Below are 13,854 nucleotides of genomic sequence, written 5' to 3'. Positions count from 1 at the left end.
TACATATCTGAGTTAGATCCTCTTCTAACTGCTAGGAAGGCTGCATAATGTATTTTTTGCAGATCTAGGACAGACTTTCTCTTACATACGTAAGACCGTGAATTACAGAAACATGATTCTCAATTAACCACTCCCTCTTGTCCTGTTGCTTTGGAGGGCCCCTGGCTTTGGAGCTGCTGGGATCAAACCAGAAACAACAAACACTGAATTATTCAGATAGCCTTGTCCAAAGAAGAAAGTTGCACCCCTTGCAGGCATGCTTCAGCACAACCACAAGTGCAACAGACCCCATTTATTCCAGTGAAAACTCTTCACTTGCTCAAGGTGCATGTCTGCCACGGGACAGCTTGGAGGCAGGTTAAACACACTAGGTGGATGGCAAAGCAAGCTCTAAAGAAATTTTAAGCACAAAGAAGAAGAACGGAGACATATTGGCCTCTTCCCCTGTTTCTCAACTGATACTCTGTGGTGGTTTTACTGTGCTGGGCAGCTAAACCCCTGAGAGAAAGAAGCTGCAAGGTCCCTGATTTTTGGTGAATTCATTACAACCTCATTTGGGCTCCCTCAGCTTGAAGTGAGCAAGCCCCACACCTAGGCAGAGATGAGGACAGCCACGGTGCGCAGTCCTGCCTTCCACGGCTCAGTGCTTCCCCAGATCCCTGACTGTCATCCTAGATGGGAAAGGAAAAGGGGCCAGAGGAGACAAACAGTCCTGGGCAGTGAGTGGGCAGAGGAACGGGAGCCAGGGGAGTCCCTGTAAAGCTGCTTACCAAAGAACACCCTCTGGTTCTTGTCACCCCTACAGGATGATTCCCAGACTCCACAACCTGTCCAGACTGCCAGATTCTTATCATCGTCATTACAAAAATTTGTACCGCTTAACAGCATTTTTAAGCTACTGCCAGGGCACGTTACATGCTAACATGAGAAAAGCATTCAGACCCCCACTTTAGAGACAGGATCAGAGACAGCTTGCCCAGGCTTCAGAGCAGATCGGTCTGGGCTGAAACTAGGAATCTTCCCCCCAGATTCCCTTAAGCATGCTGCTAGACATCACTTCTTTTCTCTGCCAGGCATCCAATATAGATATTAAATCCAGACGCAGTTGGAAGTGACAAGTGCAGAGGCTGACAGCGATCTAACAGCGCAGTGCCTGCAGCTACGTGGGTTGTTGTTTTCGCTGTTTCTCATGGTTTTGGTTTCTGCCCGTACTGTAAACAGGAAACGAATAAAGCGTGCAGGTAGCTCCTTCTCCTTGCAGAAAATGAAGGCAGATTAGATTGCAGTGCAGGAGCTGGGGAGAAGTTCAAGGTGTTTGCTACTTAATGGAAAACTTGCAGACTACTATAGAAAGTTGTTGGGTGATTAATTGCTGTTAAAGTCTAACCAAAGCAAGAGGGCCCTAAAACCAGAGGAATGAGGACTTTTCCCAGAAACAGCCAAGGTCTACCACACAAATCCCTTTTCCATTCTGCCTAAGAACCAGGGGGACTCAGCTGTGAGGCTCACATGTTATTCTTGGACGTGAAAGTATGCTGCCCTGAGGCTCAGCCCCGTGACGTGTGTGCAGCCTGCCCAAGCTTGGTGCCCAGCCGTGTATCCCAGGAAGCCTCACAACTTCCCGTCCTTTTCTCAGCAGCTTCTGCTGCAGGATCAGCCCTGCTGCTCTCAGAGCAACAGCTGGAACCCCTCAGCATAAAACTCAGCACATCCTGGTATGCCAGAATCAAGCTTGGGTTACCTTTGTATGGCACGCCTGCAACCCAACTACTCAGTAGCTCCTGCCCCATAGCTGGGGTGGGGTTGAAACATCTCACAGCGGGATGGGGCAAAGCAGCAGAAGCCAGAAGAGGTACAACCAGCCCCAGGTCTGCTATCCCCACTCATCTGCCTCCAGCCCTGCTGTGGGGCTGCTCAGCTGACACGGCGCTGGGACCTGGCCCTTTTCTGAGGGTGTTGCAGGAGCCAAGAGCCGCTAACGGCTCCTCAGGTGTTACATTGGAAGAGTTTTCGCTGAGTCCCTGAGAAGGCTTCAGATACAGTGCAAAGTTGCACTGAATGTGTAGGGACAACTTTCTGGTCCCCAGAGGTGCAGCCCATCTGTGGGCTGAGCGCCCAGAAATGAGTTAGGTAGGGCTGGGAGCTCAGGTTCACACCAGGACCCTTTTCCCTGCTCCAGACAGGCAAGGAGGCTGCCCGGCAGCAGTAGAGGCGATGCATACAGCACTGCACGGGAAGGACACACATCATGCCAGACAGCCCATGCTGACTTACATCTGTTTTACTCTGACAACTCAGCACCTCCCACTCTCTATTTGCTTCTGAGAATGACAGTCTCTGGGAAACAAATGGATTTTCCCTTGTAAAGGAAAGCTCCGAGCACCCCTCTCGGCATACCTTGAGGCTCACAGTTGGTCCAGTTAAGGCCTAGGCAATACAGTTCACTTGTGTGGCCATTTGCAACCCAACTGCTTTGACCTTGAGAGGGACACAGGGCAGATGTAGTCTTGGAAAAAACATCCCTGAGCCATAGCCCATACATAGGAAGAACACTGCCATATAATGTGCAGGCTCCTGTCCCAGCCTGTGCTTCAGCAAAGCACTTGGTTATGTTCAGCTTCCACCAGCCCAAGGGACATCACTGGCTGATTCCCTGCTTGCCCGGGATGGTGGTCACAAGGTTCATGTAGAAAAGGAGGAGAAAGTATGAGAAGCTCCTTTCCGCATTACTTTCTTGCAATTACAAGGCAGAGGCAAAGAATCTCCTCTTGAAGGAGAAGCAGGAACCTGAAATCACATCAGGAATACACAGAGATTGGAGCCTGCCTTGAAGGGCTTCTGTATCTGAGTGCAGAAACCTGGCAGGTGGGATGCTCACAGCATCCCCTCCTCTGTGGAATGGATAACTGCTCAAACACCGATACATCTCCTGTCCTGAGAGAGGCAACTTGCTTCGGGAGAACCAGGCTTACATCTCAAATACAATTCTCAAAGCCTGCATGGGAGAAAAGAGTCTGGTTAATCTGTACCCCCCGTTTTCTTTAGGCTTGTTTATTTTAGCACGGCAAAGGGCACCAGAGTTGGCCACTGCTTTTGAACTACCAAAATCACAATCTTCTGCCTCAATCTGCCTTAGACATGTGGTAGCAGCCAGGCTGGCTGCAGGCAGAGGCTGTCCCAGCACAGCTCTGGGGCTGTTCCTCGTGTCCTGGGTTGCCACTGAGCCTGCAGGTGAGCTCGGCCCCATCGGCTCTCCAGCTCCATCCCACGTGGCTGGGTTGGTTTGGGTTCACCCCACAGCCTCTATGTGTCGGAGGCAGGTGCTGGATGTTTTCCCATCTGCTGAGCCCACACCTGCTGCCATTTCCATTGCCAGGAGAAATCGCAGATCCCTTCATCACATCACAACCTGATATCTGCGGAAGGCCTTGTTTGTTTTCCCGGTGTGCCAGGGCTGCAATTAGCCTGCAGAGTACGCCAGTGGCACCTACATGGCAGAGAACCAAGCGATACGAGGGAGCAAGCTGCTCCTTATCAACCTGGGGGCCCTGACCTCTGCTCCAAGGCAAGGAGAAATTGCAATGGGTCGGAAAACACACATAGCTTTGCATTCCTGAAGATGAAGGTGTCTCCACAGGTCAGGACAAAGGGTAGCATGAGCAGACACACCCTGAACTCTGAGAACCCCAGCAGCCAGTGACATTTGGCACAAATGAAGACTCCCAGGGGAGTGAGTGGCCTCCCTAGAAGAGTCCATCACCACCCCCCGTGGCACAGGCACAGCCTGAGGCTTCCCTCAGGCTGCAGCAATATCCCCACTCTCCTCCATCCCGCAGATGCTGGGAGCAAATCCCCAGCTCTGACCCTCTTAATCCTAGGAAGATGGCATAAACATTTCCTGAATGCTGTTGTGCCTCAGTTTCCCCCTCCTCACCCGCACGGTGGCCTCACAGTGCCGGAGCAGAGGGACGACCTGCAGGGAGGTCAGCCCCGCTGCGTAACGGGGAGCTTGGGGGAAAAGTCCCCCAGGGCTGCTCCCTTTTGAGAGCTCCCATGGCCAGAAATAAACTTTGACCTCTTGCAGGGCAGCCCTGTGCAGAGACAAGAGACTGGATGAAAGATTATTTTTTTTTTTTTGGGAGGGGAGCAGGAAGGAGCAAGGAAGAGAGGCAGAGTCCAAGGGTTCAGGACTTGGCCCTGCTGTTCAGATCTGAGGCTCCCAGAAATGCTGACTGCTCTTGAAAGGGCTTCCTGCCTCCCCCTTGCCTTGCAGGCCTGCAGCACACAGATCCCACCAGCCTCGAGCTAATTTGGGCTTGCTGGGGAGAGCACGGAAACACAATGGGGAGAGGAGCGAAAAGCAACGGGGAGGATGACACTCAGGAGACTCATCCTTATCAAGGAACAAAATTATATCAAAGGGAGCCGCAGAGACAGGGAAGAGCCTTTTGTAAAACCCTCAAATGAGTCAAATCCTGCTTACACATTGATCCCCTGGGAGCCCTATCACGAAGAGTGCCCCAAAAGAAGCTCCTGTGCCAGGGCAGGCCACTTGCTGGATGCGCTGCCTGTGCATCAGTAACGCACCCTCTGCACAGTCATCGTTTCCCCTGTGTGCGTGCTTCTTAATTACAGTTTTTGTTTGCAGAGCGTCTCTTATAGAAAGGACAAAACGCATTACTCTCAGATTATTAAAATCACACTCAGAGTTTCCCAACTGCTAATTACACCCGGGCAGCAGCATCGCTGTAATTAAAGCTGGGACAGCACGTTCGGGGAGCCGAGAGCTCGGCTGTCCCCTTCCCCGCACCACTCCAACCAGACTGGGCTGGCCACAGCCAGGCTCAGCCACGCCACGGGCTCAGCCTGCCCAGGCTACGACCCCTCCCGTGACACACAGGCACTGCCATTGCTGCACCCCAAAGGGAGAGGATGCACACACACAAGGCCGGGCACCTCCTCAGCAGCAGGCTGCGGGTGCCCCCACACCAAGTCTGCCCAGGTTACAGCCCAGCACCCGCACTGAGCCTGCTGCATGGGCTGGGAGGGTGAAGGGAAAGGCCAAATCACAGGATTACAGTGTTTGGGGGAAGAAAAGAGGGCTTAGTCTTGTTTCTACTGCTGAATGTTTGCAATAAATCACATCGCCCATCTGAGCCTCCCTTCCCTTGCGTGTAAAACAGGGACTGGAGGTTTCCCTGTTAGTCAAGGGGCTCTGGGGGCAAACTGCAGGGATGTGCTCCTGCTGGCTCCCCCCTCACACAAGCACGTGCTTTAAAGCCTGTAGTGCACTGACAGACTGGGGGTGAGGTGCACAGGGGAAGATGGGAATCCCTAGAGAGAGACCATGAGGCCTGAAGAGCTGAGACAGCAGCTCAGCAGCCTACAAACCTGTGAAGTCAGGAGCTCGCTGGAGAACCAACCCTGCCTCTGTACTGCTTGATCCTGGGAGAAGAGTGACTGCAGGTGTGAGAGCAGCCCGGCCAGCATCACCCACAGCAAAACACCTGCCCTGAGCTCAGACATCTCAGAAATAGAGTGCTCCAGAGCACAGCTGGGACCAATTAAGCTTCAGGCAACTGGGGGCTTGACAGCAGCACTGGCCTCCCTCTACCTTGCTTTGGAGAAGATGCTTTGGAGGAGAAATCCCACCTCCGGGAAGATGGAGCACTGATTAGAGAAAGCAGATAAACACTGTATCTGTTGCAGGATGGGTTTCCTTCCCACTGAAATCCCCAGAGTTGCAGTGCTCAGCAGGATGCAAGCACATTCTTAAATGACTTCCTGGAGCTCTGGTTTCAAAGACCAGCCCCTTCAAAAGCAATAACATTCCAAGATCAATAGCAGCCCCAGGAGAGCTCCGAGCACGAGCACGCCGGCTCCAAAACCACTGAGCTATCACTACAGCCAGTTATGCTATCAGATGCTATGGCACAAGTCTACCTTTTCATATTTAAAAAGGCTACTGAGACTTCCGAAGCAATCGAGCTTAAGCAGCAAGAAAAAAAAAAAAAAAAAAAAAAAAAAAAAAGGAAAATTTACATTTCCTGCAAACTTGCAGTGCTTCACAGGGAGCAAAGCAGCAGATGCAGTTCATAAGCAAAGAGGAGCAGGGCTCATGGACCCCTGGATGTGATCCAGAGAGCAAGGAAACATTCGTCTGTTCCTTGAACAGTTTTATTCCTGACTCCCTGAAGTTGCTAGTAAGAGGTGCAGGGAAGCAGAGATCAAATAATCTTTTTTTCATCCAACACAAATTACACATGAAGAATGAATAATCAAATCTTCACGTGGAAAAAGCTTAGAGTGTGGTGCCCTATGGATGCTAGAGGTATCCAAATGTATTTAATTGTGGCCCAGTACTGAAATGGCACAGGATAATGTACAGAGCTAGCAAAGGACACCAGGAAATTTTTGAGGAGCTTGTGGAAAACTTGAAAATGTCTGCAAAACGGTGTAAATAAGGGCAGAAAACATTCAGCAGAGAAATGTGTAATAATGCCTGGCTGTGATAAACCAATATGAAGGATAGGTGTGTATTGATGGATTTGAGCTAACAGCTCTTTTCACCACCACTAAATCCCTAATACAGATTTGTGGAAAAAATGCAGCAAGAAGAAAGCAAGATTTTGTTAGCTCCTTATTCACCCCCTCTCATTTAGAGCTTATAAATGAAAGTGGGTCTGTAAGAAGGAATAGTATTTCTTTAAAAAGAATAAAGAGGACAGAGTCGGAGTTAAGAATCAAAGCTGGCAAGCCAAGCAACAGCTGTAGAAGCTGTTTGGAAAATAACTCACCTAAGAAACTGCATAACAAAAAGATTATGCCCGACAACCTATACTTAGATGTAAAAACAAGTGCTCTGTGATCTAGGGCATTCGCTTAAGTAAAGCTAACTGTAGCTCCCCTTAGAACAGCATTGAAATCTATCCAAATAGGAGAATTCCAATTCTGACAGAGGTCTGTATTTTCGTCCATTAAAACACATGTGCCACGTCAGAGCACGGGAATGCAGCGCCTGGAAAGCAAAGGGAGGATCCCCGAAAGCTTCAAGCTTTCCTCGCCCTACCTGGAGCCCCTATCGCCCAGCCTCGTCTCACCTCCAGCCTCCAAAGAGAGTCACTGCTCCCCGCTCCATCCACCCTACAGACACCTGCGTGCTGCGATCCTACCTGGAGCCAAGTGGGATTTTCCAAGCAGGCGGTGCCGGCATCTCGGGGGCCTCCCAGCGCCCCCCCAGGGCTTGGAGCCTGGCCCAGGGGAGAGGAGAGCCTCTCCTGCAGGGAGCCGGGCTGTCCCCCTGCGGGGGAGAGGCTGGGGCAGTCCCAGTTCTTGTGCCGGGCACTAGATGGCACAGATGGGAGGGAATTTCAAGGTAGCCAGCCTGCGGCCAGATCCGTGGCTTTCCACACACGATGGCCTTCTGGTTGTCCAGAGGAGGTGGCTGCCACGGGGACTGGGGGCAGTGGCACCCCCCAGGGCATCCCCTCTGCGGGCACTGCCCTGCTGCATCCCCTCAGCATCCCATCACGTCCAGCCAAAGGGGCGGCCGTGCTGTGCCCAAACTGGAGGGTCCTGCAAGGGCCGGGACCTGCGGCTGTGCTCCCGCACATGATTACAGGCTCCCTGCCTTGGGCACACAAATGTCTCGTTGGTGGAGCAGCCCTGTATTTGGCTGGAACTGCATGAAAAAGAGGGGGGAAACTGTCCCTGGGGATCGGCTGACCTCTCTCACTGTCAGACTGCTCCCTGGGCACCAGCCTGCGGGATGACAACCACGACACGGCACCAGGAAGCACAGGGAGGGATGTCAGGGGCCGGGAGCCCCATCAGCAGTCCCTCTGGGCACAAGGCTGGCACCCCAGTGCCCTCCTTCACCCTCTGCAAAGGAGGGAGGCACTCGGTCACCCCTCTCACATGCGTGTTTCACAGGGTAGCTCCTCCAAAGCAGCTCACTCTTTTCCCTCTGGTACCCATCCCTTTTGGCGCTGCTGCCTGTGATCACCGAGGCAGGACCTTTGTCCAGGAGCCTTCCCAACCGTACCTACCTCAGTTCCTTTAAGGCGTGGATGAAATTCCTTACAAGTGAACTGTGTGGCCTGACGCGCTGAGGCAAACGTGGGCTAAGCCACACCAAAGTGCTGCGATAAGCACAGGAAAGGTCAAAGCATTTTTTACGGTGAGAAAACAAGGAGGGGAAGGTGGAAGGTTGTGTGCTGGCCTCTGCTGTTCTGACAACAGAAATTCACTTCACTTCAAAGGTTAACACAGTTAGTGCATCTGGTGAAGATCATGGGCTCTGACAGCCTGTCTGGAGAGGCTCCATCTGTAGGGAAAGCCTCTGCAAGGATGGCACTGAGGGAGCAGCAAGCTTCGTGCACGAGGCAGAAGTGGCACAGGCGGGCGTTATCTGAACCAAACCTGAAGCTGGCAAAGCCTGAGAGAGCCCCTGTGCTAAGCAGCCTGCTGGTGCCAGGTATTACTGACACAGATTAGATTCCTGGGAAAAGCCTGTTTGCTGCAGGGAGCAGTGCTGGACAGGCAGTGCAGCAGCCTCCTGGCGAAGGTCGAGGTGAGCAGCATGAGCCCTTCCTCTCGGTGTGCTCATGGCACTGCCCTGCAGATTGAAGCACATCTAGGGATCACTGCATTTCAGACCCCACAGGGTGAACCCCTCAGAGCGTCTTAGGTGGGAAACAAAACACGACTCAGATGCCAGCAGCAGCAGATTCAAATTCACTGGTGGTACAAACAGGGCAAGAGATCAGTTCGGCTCAGTGGCTCCTCACAAGCTGGAGGGAGACCCAAGCTAGCTCCAGGCAGCTCCAGACCAGCACCAGAGAGGCTGGCTGAGAGGTACAGAGCAGCCCCTTCAACACCACACCTCCACCAGCAGCCTTGGGGACCTGCTTCTGATCACCCACCTAAGCCTGAACACTGGGGCAGCAGCACGTAACAACCTGGCTCTGAAAGCTTCCTGGGCAGAGGAAGAAATGCTTCAAGAGAAGGCATTTATGCTGTGTTTGCCGCTCTGAGTCCTGCTTCTTGTACTCCCCTACTACTCTTTAAGTACAGAGGTTATTATTATTTTTTTTTAACCTGAGATGTCTTTTTGCATCAGGATATAGATGGAGGCAAAACTAGTTAATCTGGGAAGAAATAGGAACAGCCGGTCACTTTTCCAGGCATGCCACGATCTGCAAACAAGTTTTTAAAGACAACCTTACACAGGAGAGAAAGCTCACAGGTGCTTGCCTTGGTGCCAAGTGCTGCTCAGCCTCCTGTTCCTTCCCACAGGTGGTTCCCGTGTGGCAGCAGCTGAGATCCAGCTCTGTGCTGTGAGGACACGTGGCTGCTGGCACTGTTACACACTGCCTCTCATCATACGCACCCAACGGCCGCGCACCCTGCTCCTGTCCCACAGGACTGTGGTCCCCAGCCCTGCCCTTGGGTGGGCTTGGAGATATTGTGGGTTTGTACCAGAGACCCCACAGAGAGGAATTTCCTCCTCAGGGCCTTCCTCTGCTCCCACTGAGGGCAGAGGGTGTTTTGCCCCAATAGAAGCAAACACAAAAGCGAGGTGTCTGCTCTCTCATGCTCTCTCAGCCCATTCGGTGCTTGCTCCCACCGAGTCTCTGATTTTCACCCTCTAATCCAAGGCACTGAGCTCAGCCAAAGCCTGGGGATTGTTTCACACACACAACACTCACAGGCAAGCTTGAATTTCCAACCCTGTTGCTCTAACAGGGACTCTGTGGATCAGATCTTTCTCCAAATTGCAGAGGTTGCTGGAGAATCTGAAAGGAGAATCAGAGGAATCGCTCTGCTGAGCAGGAGGACATCTTACATGCTGTTCTCATGGCTGGACTTGCTTCACTCTGCCAGAGCAAGTGACACGTTGAGGGCTCTGAGCATCCCACAAAGCCTCCTCTCAGGCCAGCTGCTGCCTTCTCACATGCTGTGCCAGAGTGGATCAGACCTCCATAGCCTGGCTGTCTGGCCACAACCGTGGCTTCCAGCGCCAGGGGTCCACATGCTCCCCTGGAGACCTGTGGTTGTTCTCAGCGGTTTAGCACTGCACTAAGATGCTTAGAGCCAATATAATCTGCTCACTTAGCAGTTTCAAATGCCAAAAGAAGATTAACAGCACCAGGTGCTGCCTTCAGCCTCTCCTGTAGGGGTTTAAGATGGTTTAGCTCTGTTATGGAACTGTAACTCCAGCCCACAGCCTGCAATTGCAGAGGTCCCTTTTAAGCCAGGTTTTTAAAAACCTCTTTAGAAATATTTTCATGAGACACATAAAAAAAAAATGGTCCAGCAGAATGTGTTCCAAGATCAGATGTTTCTGCCGCTGGAAATGTGAGAGCTCCATGGCTATGGCACGATTTAAGCCTATGCAGGGCTCTCATCTGCTGATTCTCCTGTCTTAGATCAGGAGAGCATCGCTCCTTCAATGGTTTCATGTATAGTAATGCCTGGAGAGGTCCAAGGGCTTTCCCCTACACCTTCCATCAGCCTTGCAAAAGCATCAGCAAACGAGGAGCTGCCGCTGTGCCCCAAAGGCAGGTGGCTGAACAAGGCAGCCCCCTGGGACCCCTGTCTACCCCTGGAGGTGCCAGCTCCCAGCATTTGCCTTGTTAGCTGCATTTGCTCTGCGTGTTTTGACTTCACTGCCCCACTTTACAGGCTGATCAAAAGCACAAGGGCCTTGTGCTGTTGCCTCCAAAAGCCTCCTGCTGATCCCAGTGACACCCCCTTCCCTTTCTGTGGTGCTTCCTGTGGGTCTTGCAGATCCTCTAGGGGAAAGCAGAGAGCTGTGAAGGACAGAAAACATCTGCAAAGCACCCACAGCGCCAGAGTTAAGTTCTGCTGAACTGCTGCAGTGGCTGCAGTGTCTGGGCAGAAAGCAGGATGAGTCAGGGGCTTCCCACCACCTCCCTCTGAAAGCCCACATGGGGCTGGAAGAGATTCCCCATGCTGCGGGTGTGTGATATGCTACCTGAGTGGGACAGGATGGGACGGGAAGGGCAAGGCCTCTGTGGTGAGCCTGTCTGGCCCAGTGCTAAACAGGGCTGCGACGGGCATCTCTGGTGATGCTTTCAGAGCTGCTTGCTCTGCCTTTCTGCCAGGCGCTACAGCCACTGCAGCAGTTCAGCGCAACAGACCGTGCGTCCAGTCCTCACAGCATCCAGCTTCACAGTCCAGCTTGATTTAATCAAGGTAAAACTCATCTAGATAAAATGGGTGCAGTGTGCTCCCAGAATGGAGATAAGTAGAAATCCTCCATGTACCTCAGATATCTCATTAATTCATCGTGGAAGTTTGGAATTCTCCTGTGCAAAGAAGTCAAGTTAATGCCATGCATCACTGGAGAGGGCTGGTGACCTTCCCTGCGCTTGCAGCAATGGTGTCCAATTTAACTGTGACCACAAGATCATGGGTTGTTAAGGTTGTCTACGCAGGCAATATTGAGGCCAACAAATCTGCTTTCATGTGCCCCGTTAGAACTTGTTTAATTTGCTTATAATGAGCAGACCGGTGTCTGTGATTACTTAGCACAACTCGGTCATTTCTAAAGCCCGTTACTGCACAGATGCATGCCTCAGACCTGGAGCACCAGAATACTTAAGGGGCCTCATGGGCCACAAAGAGAGCCCCAGCTGCAAGAAGCAAAAGGCTTAAGACCTAATTAATATTACATGGGATACGGCTACCATCTCTCCATCAAGTGGAGAGTCCCAGCAGCGCCTGTCTCCATGCAGTTACTGCTGCCAGCACTGATGCTGTGGGGACTGCCCAAGACCATAGCCCAACTGATGCTGCGTTCAGCCTTCCTCTCCCTGCCTCCACGCACCCTGTGCTGCCATTAAGGGGGTTTCTTCCCTAAAGCTGTGCTGTTGTGGGAAGGCAGACCTCCAGGTCTGTGCTGCTTTGTTCAGTCAAGGGTTCACAAGTGGCTGGGTGATGAAGCTCCCCACGTATGTTTCCCCTGCCTGCAGACAGACTGGGACAAAGCAGCATGTGCATTTGTCCCCAGATACGACAGAATTAACCCTGGAGCGTGGACTAGCTCTTTGCAGGTATTCACCCAGGACTACGGCTCCCTCTTCTCCCAGTTCTTCTTCTCCCAGGCTTGGCTTTAAGGGATCTGCCAGCAAGCTCAGAGCCACCCCAAGAGAAATAGCAACTTGGGAGCTGTGACAAGCTGGTGTGCAGGCAAGCAAAAGCTGAAGTCATAAAGTGTGAGGCAGTAAATGCAGTGCCTGGCAGCTCAGCTTCACCACCGCCTTAATCCTCTTTCCTTTCTTAAATGCTAAATTAATCAATTACATTTCCAGCCCAGCAACAACAGTCAAAAATGTAGCCTTCATCATATACGAGGCAAACATAATTAGGATTGCCATTCAACTCCAGCTTGACCAGCATACCAATGAGAACAGCCTCAGCGCGCGGGTGTGCTCAGTGCACGCGGCCATGTGCGTGCCGGGGTCCTTGCAGGCAGGGGCACTTGGAATTGCAGTCACAGCGCTGGCCAAAGGGATTTCAAGGAAAAAGGGCCGTGGAGTGAGCTCTGGCTGCAGCAATCCAGCTCTGCAGTCTCTGCTGGGGGTGCCATGGCTCCAAGCACTATCCGAAGGGGGCACATTATACAGTGCAAACTCAAGGCACCCCTCTGGGTGATCAGGGAGGAAGCCACAGCCTTCCCAGACACAGCCCGTGAGCCCAATCCCCTTGCCAAGAGCTGTGTATGCCACAGGCCCTACAGGGACGAGCTGATACAAAAAGCGAGAGGCCTTGGCAGACTGGGGCCATGGTGCCAGCGTGAATTATTTCTGCAGTCAGAAGGGGTGAGCAAATACTATCCCCTCCCCAGTTTACCGATGTCACCGTCACTGAGGACTAAGCTCACGGGGCAATGGCAAGAGCAAGCCAGAAGCGTTCAGTGATAGCATCAGCTCAAGGCTCAAAGGCATTTGAAAAAGCAAAGTGAGTGCAAGGAGACAGAGTAAAACCACAAGCCTCACTGTGCTATCCAGTAGCTCTGGGGTGCATTTACATCCCCACGGCTCTTGTGCCAGCTCACTAGAGCCCACAGCAGGACTAGAGGAGGGGCAGGGAGCTGATTGAGCATGATCTAAGGTCTGAAATGGCTTCTGCATGGGGGATGGGTGAGCAGAGCAGGACTCTTCAGCCTGGGGAACAGAAACATGGACATGACAGAGGTTTATCATTTGAGAGTGGCTTTGAGGAAATGAATAGAGAGTGACTGCCTGCCGTCTCTTCCATGATTTTAGCTACAAAGCATCAAATGAAAACAGCAAGCGACAGATTCAGGACAAAGTAAATATTTCTTCACACAACACTGCTGAGCAGTGGAACTCACTGCTGTGAGATGTTATGTGTGCACAAAGTTCACTCAGGATGAAAACAGTTTTAGGAGAAAAAAAAGTATAGGATGATTAAAGAGAGAGATCCCTACCTCAGGAAATTCCTGAGCTACATATAGTTAGTGGTTAGAAGAATATTCAGGAGAACACCAGCCTGCAGCCCTCCTGTTCTTCTGCTTCTCCCTAGGCATGCTCTACTAGCCACTGCTAATACAGGATCCTGAGGGACAGAGACCTGTGGTCCGATCCAGGGCAGTCGCTCTTCTCTTTCTGGCACTGACCTGAGCTCTGCTTACTTGTCCTAAAGGCCAGGAGCTGGGAATGTTCCCATTGCTGGACACTGGGATGATGACAAGGAGATGTGCTTGCAGCACAGAATTTGAGTGAATAGAGAGAGGATGTGATTGCTTTCAATTTCCCCATTCTAGGTGTAAGAGAGACTTTTGGGGAAAACTAACCCAGCCAC

At 52.0% G+C, this 13,854-nt stretch overlaps 1 protein-coding gene across 6 annotated transcripts in view; it reads right to left on the bottom strand.

The window, feature by feature from the left end:
- The window catches only part of GGT1 (gamma-glutamyltransferase 1), a 44,524-nt gene that overhangs the window by 26,205 nt on the left and 4,465 nt on the right, over nt 1–13,854 (bottom strand). The window contains exon 1 of one of the 6 annotated variants that reach the window (XM_005023545.6): nt 7,173–7,324. The exons of 2 other annotated variants lie outside the window; for them this stretch is intronic. In XM_005023545.6, coding sequence (XP_005023602.1) covers nt 7,173–7,213 — 41 coding nt within the window. In that variant the 5' untranslated portion in view covers nt 7,214–7,324. 3 more of the 6 variants (XM_005023546.6, XM_072024334.1, XM_013103416.5) reach the window with 3 other exon arrangements.

Source organism: Anas platyrhynchos, chromosome 16 (assembly GCF_047663525.1).
Source record: "Anas platyrhynchos isolate ZD024472 breed Pekin duck chromosome 16, IASCAAS_PekinDuck_T2T, whole genome shotgun sequence".
NCBI lineage: Eukaryota > Metazoa > Chordata > Aves > Anseriformes > Anatidae > Anas > Anas platyrhynchos.
Note: the sequence above shows the minus strand (reverse complement) of the source record. Positions and strands in the feature narration are given on the sequence as shown.